Below are 14359 nucleotides of genomic sequence, written 5' to 3' on the forward strand. Positions count from 1 at the left end.
ACAACTCACCAAATACATGAGCAAACAAAGAACTTCCTCCCAAACTGTTGGACCAAGACAGATTGGCAGTAAATCAGACTGCCACAGAAGGTGGTGGTTTTGTTAGAGGCTTTTAAGCACATAGCCACCTATCAGGGATACAGCAGTGGTGGATTTCCTGCATCAGCAATTGGTTGGACTAAATGACTTCAAATGTGACCTCATAATTTGAATGGACTTCAAATTTCCTTTCTCTCTTTCTCACAAATTGTGTGTGAAAATTGTGATGCCCTTGATTCTTAAAATAAATTAGTGTTAATTGTACTCATGGAGTTGCTGCTTTAGCAATGAATGCTTTGGATGATCCTTTCCACAATATGATCATAATTGAAGAACTCATGCTGCTAGAGAATAAAAGGGGTATAAAAGAGTTCTAGAGCCATATAAAACAAGAACCCTCAATAGTTCATAGTAGGAACTTGATCAAATTCCTTCTTGGGATTTCACATTATGCAGATGATGTGCACATGAGTTGTGCTATGCATTTTCCTTCCACACTTCTGTAGTCCCTGTGTGAAGTGGAAGCTCAGGCATCTTTCTCCATGGAAGAGATTAACAAGTTCCTCTTCCTATGATATTATAGAAGGATGCAAATAAAGTATACCTGAAGAGGCTCTGAAACATTCTTGGTTCCTGGTAATTATCCCATTTTGATGCGCTCAGCTTAAAAAAGATCATCATTATTTTGTTTTGCCATTAACATCAAGAACAAGAATTACCGGCATCCTCTGTTTATAAAGTTGCTTCTTCCAAAATGAATGGTACACTGGAAACAAAGGACACAGAAGCTAACAATGTTCCAAGTTGAGCATACATTGGATTTTCTTAGTGATAGCAAAACTGTGAGAACTTAAGAGTTACGCCAAATTATATATATATATAAAAATGGCTGAAGAAATTAGGTTTCCAGATAAGAGTGAGCTTAAGGCAATTCTTCTAAGTGGCAAGAAGGTCAAATACTGTTCAAATGATAGGTATCAAGAGACTGACTACTGCTAACCACCTGTCAAAGTAATAGAATGGATGTCTGTTCTGTGGTGCTAATAAAGGGATTTCCTCTGATCCCCATGCCACCAATGTAATAATTTTCCTTTAGATTTAAGTGTAGGTGTTTGTGCTCAGAAGTTAAGCACTTTGGGGGAGCTGTGGATGTAGCATGTCTGTCATTAATCAGACTGAAAAACAAACAAAGGGAAGAAGAAATTGGGGGTGGTGGAAACAACTATAATATTTTTGAGAACAATTTTGAAGTGTCATAATTTAAAGAGGCATGTCACCTCATTCCTCTTCTCTTTACTTCTCAGATTTCAATCAGGGATGTGGGTGGCACTGTGGTCTAAACCACTGAGCCTCTTGGGCTTGCCTATCAGAAGGTCGGTGGTTCGAATCCATGTGGCAGGGTGAGCTCGCGTTGCTCTGTCCCAGCTTCTGTCAACATAGCAGTTCAAAAGCATGCCAGTGAAAGTTGATAAATAGGTACCACTGCGGCAGGAAGGTAAATGGTGTTTCCATGCAGCAGTTTAGTCATGCTGGCCACATGACCTGGAAAGCTGTCTGTGGCCAAATGTCAGCTCCCTTGGCCTGAAGCAAGATGGGCACCGTACCCCATAGTTGCCTTTGAGTGGACTTAACCATCCAGGGGTCCTTTACCTTTTTACCTTTTACCATAGGTTTTGATTTCAGGTAGTGGGAACAAATGTTTCAAATAATTCATCAAAGTTTTTCACATGTAGAACGTCCTAAGTCCATGGGAATAGTAAAAAGGTAAAGGTAAAGGTACCCCTGCCCGTACGGGCCAGTCTTGCCAGACTCTAGGGTTGTGCGCTCATCTCACTCTAGAGGCTGGGAGCCAGCGCTGTCCGCAGACACTTCCGGGTCACGTGGCCAGCGTGATGAAGCTGCTCTGGCAAGCCAGCACCAACGCAGCACACGGAAACGCTGTTTACCTTCCCGCTATAAAACGGTCCCTATTTATCTACTTGCACCCGGGGGTGCTTTCGAACTGCTAGGTTGGCAGTCGCTGGGACCAAGCGACAGGAGCACACCCCGCCGCGGGGATTCGAACCGCCGACCTTTCGATCGGCAAGTCCTAGGCGCTGAGGCTTTTACCCACAGCACCACCCGGGTCCCTATGGAATTGGTAAGTTTTGTTAAATGGATTAAATAGCGCTTGGAACATTAAAATTGGGGACAGAAACTGATGTTACGTAGTATCATCAACAGGGGCTATATGAGTGAACTGTGCATCCTCTGGCAATGCTTCCTTTATAATGTATGAAAGGAGAATTCACACTGAACTAGATGGTCTTCTGGGTCCCCTTCCAACTCTACAATTCTATGAACCAATAATTCTAAGTCTCTTTCCAAAAACACATGGAATCCATGCATTTCACCACAAGATAAACAATTTTGCAGTTTGCAGACTGTTATTATTTGCACAACATGCAGACCCATGATTTTACCAATAGTCTATATACCCCACTTCCTCCTCTTGCTTTGTTTACCACCCAGCCTGATGGAGAATTTAAGAGAACCTGTAAGCTTGCACCCTTTTTTGTGACATTCTGGTTGGCCTAATAAAGATACTGCCCTACTTTGGATTTTGGAATGTTTCTTATGCCTCATCATAGCTATCTTCACTTTTTGTGTGTGACATTTACGTATTGTGTTAAAAGGTACTGTTGGCTGGAGCCAGATTTGATATAGCCAGTGCTTCTACTTTTTCTAAAAAAAGAAATGTTTAGGGGTACTCTCATTTTCCTACTCATATTGAAATACTGACCCTCAATGAGGCCAAACTTAGAATCACAAAATATTTAGGGGTATGCGTACCCCCGTGTACCTGCATTAAAAACACTGGATATAGCCGATTATACTTGTGAAAATATGGAGTGGTGATAGAGCTCTGGCCCAATTACAAAACCATTTTGTCCTTTAACACTCATTTGCAGACACATATCAAAGCAGATATTCCTTATTACCATTACCATTCACATATGTCAACAGCAGTTCAAAAATACAGGCATTCATCCACAGACACAGATGTCCATTCAGACAGGTGTGCACCCTTCCCAATATGGCTGCACCTGTAAATATATTCCTGGCCACTGCCTACGTCCCAGATCCTGCATTCCTCAATACTTGTGTCCTTCCATACTGCTTCAGTGTTGCTTCATTTCCATGAAAGTTGAAGGAGGAAACGACCACAGAGGCTTTTCCTGGTCCATGGAAAAAGGGAAAGTTCTAGAGCCCTACACTATGCACTGAAGATGTCTTCCTCCATTTAGTGGTCAACAGAAATGCTGAGAAACAAAAAGGAAGAAGGATATGAATTCTAAAACCATCTGGGCTGACATGTATCCTTTAGGTTTTAAGCTCCCCCCCCCTTTTTTTTTTTCTTCCTTGAAATATTTATAGCCAACCCTACATTTCTACAGACACCAGAGTGGAGTTCAGAGCATGAGATAAGCATCATATGATGACCAGCTATTAGACAAATAATCAAAGACAAATAAAGGCAGTTAAAGCAGCACCATGAGCTAAACTATCACCAACTTAAAAGCCCTTTGAATGCGCAGGAAAACAGATTTTAACTTGGTGTCAAAATGATAACAATATCAGCACCAGTCATACTCCTAAGGGAGCTACTGTGAGTGGAGCGTTTTTATCCCTTCTCCCCGCATGGCATCCCACCCACAAACAAACCCTGCTGCTAGCAACACTTTAGTGAGTATTTTTGAGTCCCGATTCAACTTTTGGTAAACAGTTCTTCAGGCCATTTGGATAACAAATGTTGCACTGAGCGTTAAAGAGTACCTGGGGCTTATTTCTCCAGATGTAACTACAGTTTTGGGGTGTTACTAAAAGAAAGAGTGTTAAATGTGTTTTGAAATAGCAGCTAAGGCAGCCTTCCCCTGCCATCCTGTTCCCTCTGCGTCTATCTGAGCTCTATCAAACTGCAACATTTAATGAAGACAATTGATAGAACAGTGAAATGCCATCTGCCACTACTGTTGCTCTGAATGGTCCAAACCTTCTCTCTCTCTCTCTCTCTCTCTCTCTCTCTCTCTCTCTCTCCCCCCCCCCCTGAAGTCCCCTGAAGAATGGTGTGTGCCTACGGAAGCAGAAATTCCCACACTTTTGCTCTCATTAATACAGCAAGCCTCCCTGGTGGCATATCAGTCATCTGCTTTATTTTCTAGCACACATCATTTGCAATTAATATTCAGTACAACTGACACAGAAACAACTAATGGTGTCATTAAGTCCTTCAGACCAGATCTGCCAAAATACACATACAGATTTCGCTGTGGTCCGAGGAAACTGAATGCTGTGGGTTTATCACAAAGCACAGTCAAGCAGGTAACAATATGGCTCCAAAATGCAAGTGACTTGTAAACTTGGCTAAGATGGTCATATGCCCTGAAAAGAGCGTGTGCCTACTGGACTAGTAACCAGCAAAATAATACATAATACCTGGTGACAAGTATTTATATAAAGAAAATGTTATTTGTTTCAAAACATACAGCTGAGGTGGGAGCAATCCCTTAGAGGATCTCTCAAGAGCAGAAAACAAGAAGATTCCTGTGCTCTTTTTTTGAAATTGAAAGCCCTGTAAAAATATTCTCACTTACATCCCAAGCATGAACTGGTGACCGTGTGCTTACGCTTCAGTTTTTCATAAGTACTGAATCCCCCAATGCCGTCAGGGTTGTTTCTAAGGTAACAGAATATGATGCCTTTGATTTAAATGAATCAGATTCTGGATATTCAGGATTGCTTCAAACACAGAAATAAACAACAGCAATGGCGTCAGAGTAATACAGAGTATTATTTCTGAAGCCAGCTTGATTTATGAATAGCAGCTTAAATTACTTTTCAATCTGCACCATACAAGAACAGGAAGAAACACAATTCCTGTGGAACAGGATGCATCAGATTCAAAAATAAATAAATATCCAGTCCAAATTTAGTGAATATGATGCTCTAAAACAGGTATCTTCAGAGACTTGCTCTCAGTCACATACAAAATGCCAGAGGAGATTTCATGTCAAATTATTATGCATTTATTTAAACACAGGTAGGCTTCATGCTAGTCAGTTTGCTGGTATTTGCACCTTGGGACTACCACTTCTCATTCAGAGAACCCTCAGCCCCTTATTCTATATGACCATCAAGTGAAAGCTGCACTGAGGGCAGTGAATCCCAGTAAAGCTGCTGGTCCAGATGGGGTGCTGGGGATAGCGGTAAAAAACTGTGCCGATCAACTAGCAGGAGTCCTGATAAGGATTTTTAACATCTCTCTGCAAACGGCTTGTGTTCCATCATGTTTGAAAGCAGCCAAAGAAAACTGCAACTAACTGCCTAAAGGACCACAGACCTATTGCATTAACATCTGTAGTGATGAAATGCTTCAAGAGATTGGTCCTTCAAAACCTTAGGACATGTTTTCCTCCAGATTTTGATAAACATCAGTTTGCCCATAGGAGAAATAGGTCAACAGATGATGCCACAGCTATAGCCTTTCACCTTGCAGCGAGTCATCTAGAGAGACCAGGGAATTATGTTAGAATGCTGTTTATTGATTACAGCTCGGCTTTTAATACCATCCTTCCAGACATTCTTATCAAAAACCTGATGGAACTAGACCTTTCTTCTACCATCTGTGAATGGATTAAAGACTTTCTGAGGGATTGGGCACAAACAGTTAGGATTGGGCCTGTTACATCTACCTCCCTGAAGCACAGCACTGGCACCCCACAGGGATGTGCGCTGAGTCCCTACCTGTACTTGTTGTATACATATGACTGTATTTCATCTGATCAATCCACTGTAGTTATTAGGTTTGCAGATGATACTACCATAATGGGTCTAATTACCGGTGGAGATGAATCAGCGTACAGGGAGGAGGTTCAAAAAGTATCTACATGGTGCTTAAAGAATAACTTGCACTTAAATATTAGCAAGACAAAGGATATGGTTTTGGACTTTTGAAGGAAGGGAGGGGAACTAGCCCATTGTATATCAGGAGGGGGTTGTGTGGAGAGAGTCTCTTCCTTTAAATTCCTTGGAGTTTACCTTAGTGAAGACCTCACTTGGAAAAACAATATAACTCAGGCAGTTAGAAGGCCCAGCAGAGACTCCATTTCCTCAGGGTCTTGCGAAAGAACAATATTAAACCACAATTGATGACCTCCTTCTACCTGTCCACAATAGAAAGTGTCCTCTCATATTGTATCACAGTGTGGTACGTTGGCTTCACAGCCACAGACAGAAAGTCTTTTCAGAGGGTGGTGAACGGGTGGTGAACACAGCACATGATATCATGGGCTGTCCCCTGAGCCCGCTAGATGACATCGCAAGGGATCGTTGCCTTAGGAGAGCAAGAAAAATTATCAGGAACAATTCACACCCCGGCCAGCACCTCTTTAATCTTCTACCTTCGGGCAGGAGATATAGAAGTATAATCAGTTGTACCAACAGGCTAAAAAACAGTTGCTATCCGTGGGCTGTTAGGCTGCTGAACGGAAAATAATATAGTGCAACTGACTTTCGGGGTTGGTGTGTTGTGCAACAAGCACACAGAGTGCAATGAGATTGAGTGTTTGGGGAGGGAGTGAGGCTCGGTTAATTTCATTGTACACAGGTTGTACATTGACAATAAAGGTATTCTATTCTATTAAGCATAATATTTTGCTTTAATTGTAACTATCTATATAAATTGCACTAGCACTGAATCTCTACTGGCACAAAACTCACTGGATGACCTTGGGCCACTCACTTTCTCTTGGCCTAACCTGAGCAAAAAGTAAATAAGTCCCAATAGAGACAAGCTAATTACCAACTAGGATCTACATACCCAGATAATGCAAATTTAAAGAATATAAATCTGGCACTATGAAATTATTTTATATCACAAATATAAACAATTACAAACATAACTTGAAATTATTCAATAAAATAAACTGAAATGCATTTCAACCTTATTCAGGGCTATTGCATGTACCAATGCATTATGGAAATTTTACAGCCTAACTCCGCCTTAGATCCCACTAGTCTTAAAATAGTCTCTTTAAGTGAATCAGATGGTATAGAAGGATTTTTCCCCCCTCCAATCGCTCTTCCTGCTTTGCTCTGGGAGCAGCTTACATTCATCCCAGATTTTAATTATCAAATTCTTTGAAACGTTACCCAGGGATGTTGGGGAAATGAGATTTTATTTTATGTTAAGTTGATCCACAATTAGGTTAGCTTGAAGAAGTTGATTAACAGTGAATGCTGTGCATGTTTACTTTGAAGTAAGTCCCATTGAGTTCAGTGGAGCTCCCTGCACAGTAAATGTGTACAATTCTGTGCTCATTTACCTGGAAGTAAGCCCATTTGAACTCGGTAGAACACACTGCTGCGTAAACATATAGGACTGCACAATAAGGCTACACTCCTATACACACTTACCTGGCTAGCAGTAAGATAACTGAAAATTAAGATTCACTTCCTAGCAGACATATATATGCTTGCACTATAACATTTGGCACAGCCCAGCTGACTTCAGTAGTCTTGAAGCACATGAAATTTAAGTTTTATGAATTTAAGTATTATGAGCTATAGATGGAACATTAGGGCTGAAATCCTATGTACACTTACCTGGGAATAAGTCCCATTGAACTCCATATGGCTTACTCCTGAATAGGTATGAACCAGATTACACTGCATGTCTATAAACCACAAAACATGGCCTACTTCTGTAACATGGCAGCTACTTCTGAAATAGTCTACAAAGTTTGTATTTCTGATTTTAGAAAGAGATGACATTACAGTGTTAAGTGCACTTAAGATGACTGATTTCAGGGGACTTAAGTGTGTGTTATACTGTGGCCAATATCTGTCTGCTTTAAACAATGAAAACAAAAATATAACTTAATTATCTGCAGCATGATTCGTTTATGGAAAAGATAACAGTATCAGCGTGGATATCAACAAATAATGCTTAACATCACTATAATTCTACAATATTTGCAAGTTTTTTCTTGCACAAGCTCTGTATACCACCCTCAGTATATAAATAATATGGGGAAATAAGGAGAGCGGCCTAATAGCTTGTTCAAAATTACAAAGGTCACCATAAGCACTAGAAATCCATACTCCATTTTAGCCACCCCATCCAGTGGGTGCAGTTCAGAGGAATGTGACTTCAGAGTAATCCCCACAGTGTCTTTCTCCTATGGCTCATGAACATGGACATGGCAGGGTAGCATCCATTGCTCATATCCCCATCCTGTCTTCCATTCTGCAAACTCAGAGAAAAGCCCATGTGCTATGGATGGGGATTTGGGATGTATGCCTGGGCTCCTCATCTGCATAGCTGCCAACTTTTCCCTTTTCTTGAGAGGAATCCTATTGGGAATAAGGGAATTTCCCTTAAAAAAAGGGAAACGTTGACAGCTATGCTCATTTGCCATAAGACCTGCTGCATGTATCACCAAGTGTGTATATCAAGGGTAGAAAATCCAGGTTCCTTGATGCCATATGGGGGATCCTTTCATGTTCAGGTACTGTACCTGTGGGGAATTGGATATTTTAAAAAACCCTACTTGGTTATTTCATGTTTGGGTGCTCACTCTGTATGAAAGAAACACCATTAAGGTTTTTGAGGTTTTTAAAAAGACTTGAATCATTTGACATCCTGATAAAGCCTTACGTTCTTGGAAAGATGTGAAGAGCATCTGGAATCGGCTGCTTCGGCTGCCTTCATCTGCCCACATGCGGATTACTCCAAGACCTGTGCGCAGCATCACATCATTAGCAACAGTGCTGCAAAACTTAGCTTTTAAATCCTCCACTGAGCTACTTCCATCATAGACAGCCACAAAATTCCTTTTGCATTCATTAGAATTCTGCATTTCATAGTCCAAGAACCGTAAATATATCTACGAAACAAAAAAACAGTGAATATGGCAGTGTAAACCATCATTGGAACAAGAGGCATTTCAGCAACATTATTTCCCTTTAGAAAAAAAAATCCACAAATCCACTGGTTTGTAATCGAACACTGGCTGTGTTTATGCTCTGGGAAAAGTGTGGGGTTATTAATGGAACTGAGCAATATTTTTTTAAAAAGTAATTTCCATTGCATGACTATTTATTCTCCCTCTAAATATGCATACGGTCCGCACATGCATGAGCATCACCTGCTGACTGTCACATCAAGTAATTACTTGCATGTGTGAATCAGCCATAACAGCAACAACAAAAATCAAAATGGAAGGCTTTCTGTATTACTGAATCTGGAACAGAAAGCTAAAAAGCTTTTTACTGTCCCATTTAAAAAATTGTGGTTTTGCACTCTGAGAAAAAGAACCAGGAATACAATTGCAATTTCATCCCTTTATTAATGGAAAAAGTATAAGAGCTAATGTTTGAGAACCCAGGAATCCTTTGGAAATAAGACATTGGTTTTCCTTTCACATTTCCTCAAGCAGGGTGGATTCTAATGGGTTAAAAAGCACCTTCTTGTTAACATCTCTGTAATTTCTGATGTAGTAAAACATCAAAGCTGTTCCACTGACATAACTTAATTATTTCGTACATTTTATATATTATGAACAGTTTCCAAGTCAGTTCACAGAATAAGAAGAAAATCGTTACAAATCAAAACAGAAATAACAAGTAAGCAACTGTAAGACTGAACAGGTGAGCACTTAAAAGCAGCAGGTTAAAACAATTAAAGCTGCAATCTTACATACACTTACCTGGAAGTAAATCCCATTTAATTCAATGGGACTTACTTTAGAATAGATATTGATATGATTGTGCTCCAAAACTGAAAACTTTAAAAGTGATGGTTGGAAGATTTTTTTTAAAAAAAAAGATTAGCATCAAAAAATAGCAAAGAAAAGAGAAATTTCATAAACAGGGTACTACAATAAAAATGTCTTCTCTCCAGTTTCCACCCACCTCACCTCAAAAGGCGGGGCATGTGGAGTACAACCTTGTTTCATGACCTGACACAAGCAGTTTGACGTGGGAAGAACATACATTCTTCCAGATACACAGGCCCAAAAACAAAACTCTTGAGTTGTATTCAAAAATAGACAACCAGTGCAGGAGATATGCAAACAGGTGCATTTGAATAAAATTTACTGTCTTCTACCATTTTTAAAGCCAAGTTTCAAAGCAATCTGTCAGGCTCCAGCAGAAGGCTATTAAGAAGGGCTGCAGGGCTGCTACACTTATGAAGTTGAGAGACAAGCAAACTTTGTATCTACTCTCCTTGAACTGTTTCCATCCCAAATCTCATTAGAAGAACTTGTAACAAAGTACTGGAACCTGAGTTTGCTTATTTCCTCCCTACCAGTCCATTTTATGTCCGTGTCATGCTGCTTTGGGTGTGTTTTTGGTGTTGTTGAAGAGCCAGCTTTTTTTAAAAAAAAAAAACATTTAAATAAATAAATTTATAAAACAACCCTACATACAATGTACATAATTTGTACAAATTATATCAGATTTCCTGCATGCAACTGTATCAATTTTATAGTAAAATAAACTATATATTATTGTTTTAAAACAATATATTGTTTTAGCAAATTTGCTTTAACTGTTATTCAGAGTTGTCACACATCTGTATAGTGTGTTTTTTTTAAAAAAAAAATGTAAATGTACATTGAACCAATTGACCCAGAATAACCAGTAAATTGTATGACCAAAACGAAAGAAAGGAAAAGAAAGGGGGGGGGAGAGAATGTGACCATTTGCTTCTATGGAGTATAGATCAGGAATAGGCAAACTCAGCCATCCAGATGTTTTGGGACTACAACTCCCATTATCCCTGACCACTGGTCCTGTTAGCTAGGGATGATGGGAGTTGTAGTCCCAAAACATCTGGAGGGCCGAGTTTGCCTGTGCCTGTCTTATATCCTGTGTCTGATTCCGATTATTTAGAGGGGTGTGCCAATGAAATGTATGAGACTTCCACATATTTCAGAGAGGATACCAATGTAAGGAAATTTAGAAGCAGGTGCTAGGCAAAGGAGAAAGATGAGGGGGTTGAGAGAGAAGGGGACAGAGCAGGAGTTCCAAAGGCAAAAAGGCTTTCACTTTTCCTTTGCTCTCAGCATCCTCTAAGGAATTTCATCCACAGTTACCTACTTAGATCTAGCAGAGTAGAGATTTGTCCAAGAGCCCCACTGCAAGTAGCTATGCAGAAATCAGAACTTTCTTTCTCTTGTCTAAGCTTGACACACTCCCTGTGCTGCACTACACTGGGCCCTGCAGAGTGAGCTGGAGTCTTTCCAGCTGACTTCAGCGCAGTACGTTATGTAGCCAAGAGCTAAAGGATGAAAACTGCCTTTTCACAAAGTCATTTGAACTAAACTAAGCTATGCCCACGCCCAGTTTGTCTTCTACTGGTGACTATCAGATGCAAAATTTAAGACACTTGACCTTCAGCCTATCCATAACTAACTGTGGCAACTATTTTAGGGGTGGTGGAATCTACTGCATATATGTTGATGCATCTCTGAGATGATCTGTGTATAAGCAGGAAAAGAGAAAGGTGAGTAAATAGGAATATAGGAACATGGGGAGTTGACCTAGACAGAGTAACGCCTTTGGTCCATCTACTTCAGTATGATCTGCATTGATTGGCAGAGGTTTTCCAGGGTATTCAGACAAAAATCTTTCCCAATCTTCCTAGAGATGTTTGGGTCTGCTACAGCTCTTTCCAAAAAGGGAGGTCTCTCCCTCAATGTCCCTTCTTCAAGGAGCCAGAAGGCCTATGCATAAAAGGAGCTATCGTGATAAATTTCACTACCTAATTTACACTTTTCTTTTGGTTAGATTGATTACTTAATTGGGGTCATTGCTCATCAATCTTCAACTTCTTTTATACTAATTTTTAAAAGCAATTTAGCACCTAGTTTGATAGCCATGCCATTACCCCCAGATGTACATCCTGTTTTTCCTCCTATATTCATCTTAAATCTTCATTAATGTTTGGCCAACTTTGCTTTGTAATGACAATTCCCAAAGTGCATTTCATCTCAGCCTAGGGGGTATGAAATTAAGTCACCAATAGATAGACAACAGCACAGCTATACAGATGAGGTATGTTTTATTACCCAAAGTTCCTGACTTGCAACCTTAGTCTCAAGTCGCTAGACTAAGCTTTTACCCCATGGCTGCTGGAGATAACACTAGTAAGCATGACAGAGAGGATTATGTTGCAAACAAACTGGTGTTAAGGGAATCCTACTCCTGAACAATCTAGCTAGCTTTAGAAAAGCAGCATAAGCTGATCAAACTCTTACTTGTGTTGCTCTGTAAAAATGGAACACTTTGCTTTAATCCACAAGCTCTTTAGCCTCCCCAGCATTATAATAGATAGAGCAGTATTTATTCTGCATATCACACATTACTAATCAAGTGCAATTGACTCAAGATTTCAAGCAGTATTATTTGAAAATATTTTCTTTCAAAAAATAGATTCTTTTCTAATAAAGCTTGTGCAGTAGAGAAAATCCTAACCACTTTAATCATTTGTCCTTTTCATGCATTTGTGACAAACACATAGAATCCACAGTAATTGCTTATCTTCCATTAGGTGTGCATACATATGTGTGCGCTCGCACCCACCCACCCAGGTATAATGATTTTTTTTTTTAAAAAAGTAGAACTTGAAAGGGGTGGACAGACTAGCCTATGTATCATGTCAGATTTACTGTCTTTTGCTCAACCATAGGCCTGCTCCCTCCCTTTTCGCTCTCTCTCTCTCCAAAAGAACACATGAAAAAGCTATGTGTGAATTGTACACTTTTGTACTCATGTACTAGGTTGATTTAGTTGCTCATGTATTGTTCGTTTGTACTCATGTATTATGTTTAGATTGTTTGTTTCACAATATTTAATTTATTCTGCTGGTTAAATTATGGTTGTTTGTTTTTTGTCTTACTTGAATTTATTGGTGTGTTGTGAACTACTCTCCCACCCCGCAACTTCCACCACAATTCCCACTGGTTTTTTGTTTTGTTTTTGATAATAAGCCCACTTTGGACCAAAAATGGGTGAGAGATTTTATTCAAAATTGAAGCTGAATCTATCAATTTTGCACTGTCTGAAACAGTATGAGAACTAAAATACAGCCATCCTTCAAAATTCACACTTATATGAACTTTGTGATGTGGGTCTCTAGCTAAACAATGCTTTAAAATATGTGTAAATTAGGAGGAATGTGCATAAAAGGAATATATTGGTGGAAATAACATACTACACTACATTGTATTTGGATAATTTGCTTTAAAATCAAAACTGCAAACAAAGAATTGTTTATTAGGAGGAATTCACACTAAAATTCTGAAGAATTTTCACAGGATTTTTTTTTTTTTTTTACATTGCAAACAGCTTCAGAAATGTGGAGAACTGGATTTAAGACTGGAAGAACTGGAAATGGAGAACCAACTGTGGAAAGGTGGCATGCAAATAATCTAAATCAATCAGTACCTCGGGTTTATTATTATTAAAATTATATTTTTATGTTCCACTTCAGTGGGTCACACAGCCTCTGCACAAGCAAAGCAGGATTACGAAAGCCCAATAAACAGGTCTTCTGGAGGCATGCTTGATTATTCCAAGTGGTGATTTCACAGAGAGGACCTATTGCAATGGGATATCAAAACATGATGTTTCCTCTTACTTCCAGAAGTTAAAGTGCAAATGTACTCTCCCCTCCACCTAAAGTTCCTCCCTGAATCTGCACCTTCACTAGGCTTTTTCTTTTGATAGAAGCCCTAATTCAGAACTGTGTAATTCATGGCAGGATTCAGCCACTTGAGACTACCTACTGTTAACCAAGCTGAAACAATCAGAGAAGAAGCTGTGTTCGTCTGTTGCTGCAACAGCGAATATTTTGTGCTTCTGCTTCAAAAAGAGCACTAGTATTTTATAAGCCTGCATTTGTGCATTTGGCATTGCAAGTGCTATCTTATAAAACATAATTGTGTGACAGAAGGGAAAGAAACAACCATCGCATTTTATGTTTTCATACTTCTGCTTGAAAATTTCGTTGAAAACCTCTCTCCAAACCATCAATTCCATGTTGTTTTGGCTAAAATAAATGAAAAGTTCTGGAGCTGAATGCTGGTACTGCTTGAGCTTTGGTATGTCACTGCTAAATGCCAGTGCCATTAGCAACAAAAGTGATAAAGCATCACTGCAGCTGCAGCACATATAATTTATAGCCCCTGATCACATTATGGTTTAAATTATTGTCTTGTCACGTTTATGATATAGTCTCATCATAATAATGAAAAAAGCAATGTAGGCTGGA

General features: G+C 39.5%; 1 protein-coding gene across 2 annotated transcripts in view; it reads right to left on the reverse strand.

Annotated features, from left to right (window-relative positions):
- NETO1 (neuropilin and tolloid like 1) overlaps window positions 1-14359 on the reverse strand; it is a 95604-nt gene that overhangs the window by 15269 nt on the left and 65976 nt on the right. For both annotated transcript variants that reach the window (XR_014513653.1, XM_083449820.1), the window contains exon 7: window positions 8738-8966. Coding sequence is in view for 1 of the 2 variants with exons in the window: in XM_083449820.1 (XP_083305946.1) it covers window positions 8738-8966 (229 nt within the window). In the remaining variant the exon portion in view is untranslated. The remainder of the gene's footprint in view (window positions 1-8737; window positions 8967-14359) is intronic.

The sequence above is a fragment of the Podarcis tiliguerta genome, assembly GCF_965153285.1.
Source record: "Podarcis tiliguerta genome assembly, chromosome: 7".
Taxonomy (NCBI): domain Eukaryota; kingdom Metazoa; phylum Chordata; class Lepidosauria; order Squamata; family Lacertidae; genus Podarcis; species Podarcis tiliguerta.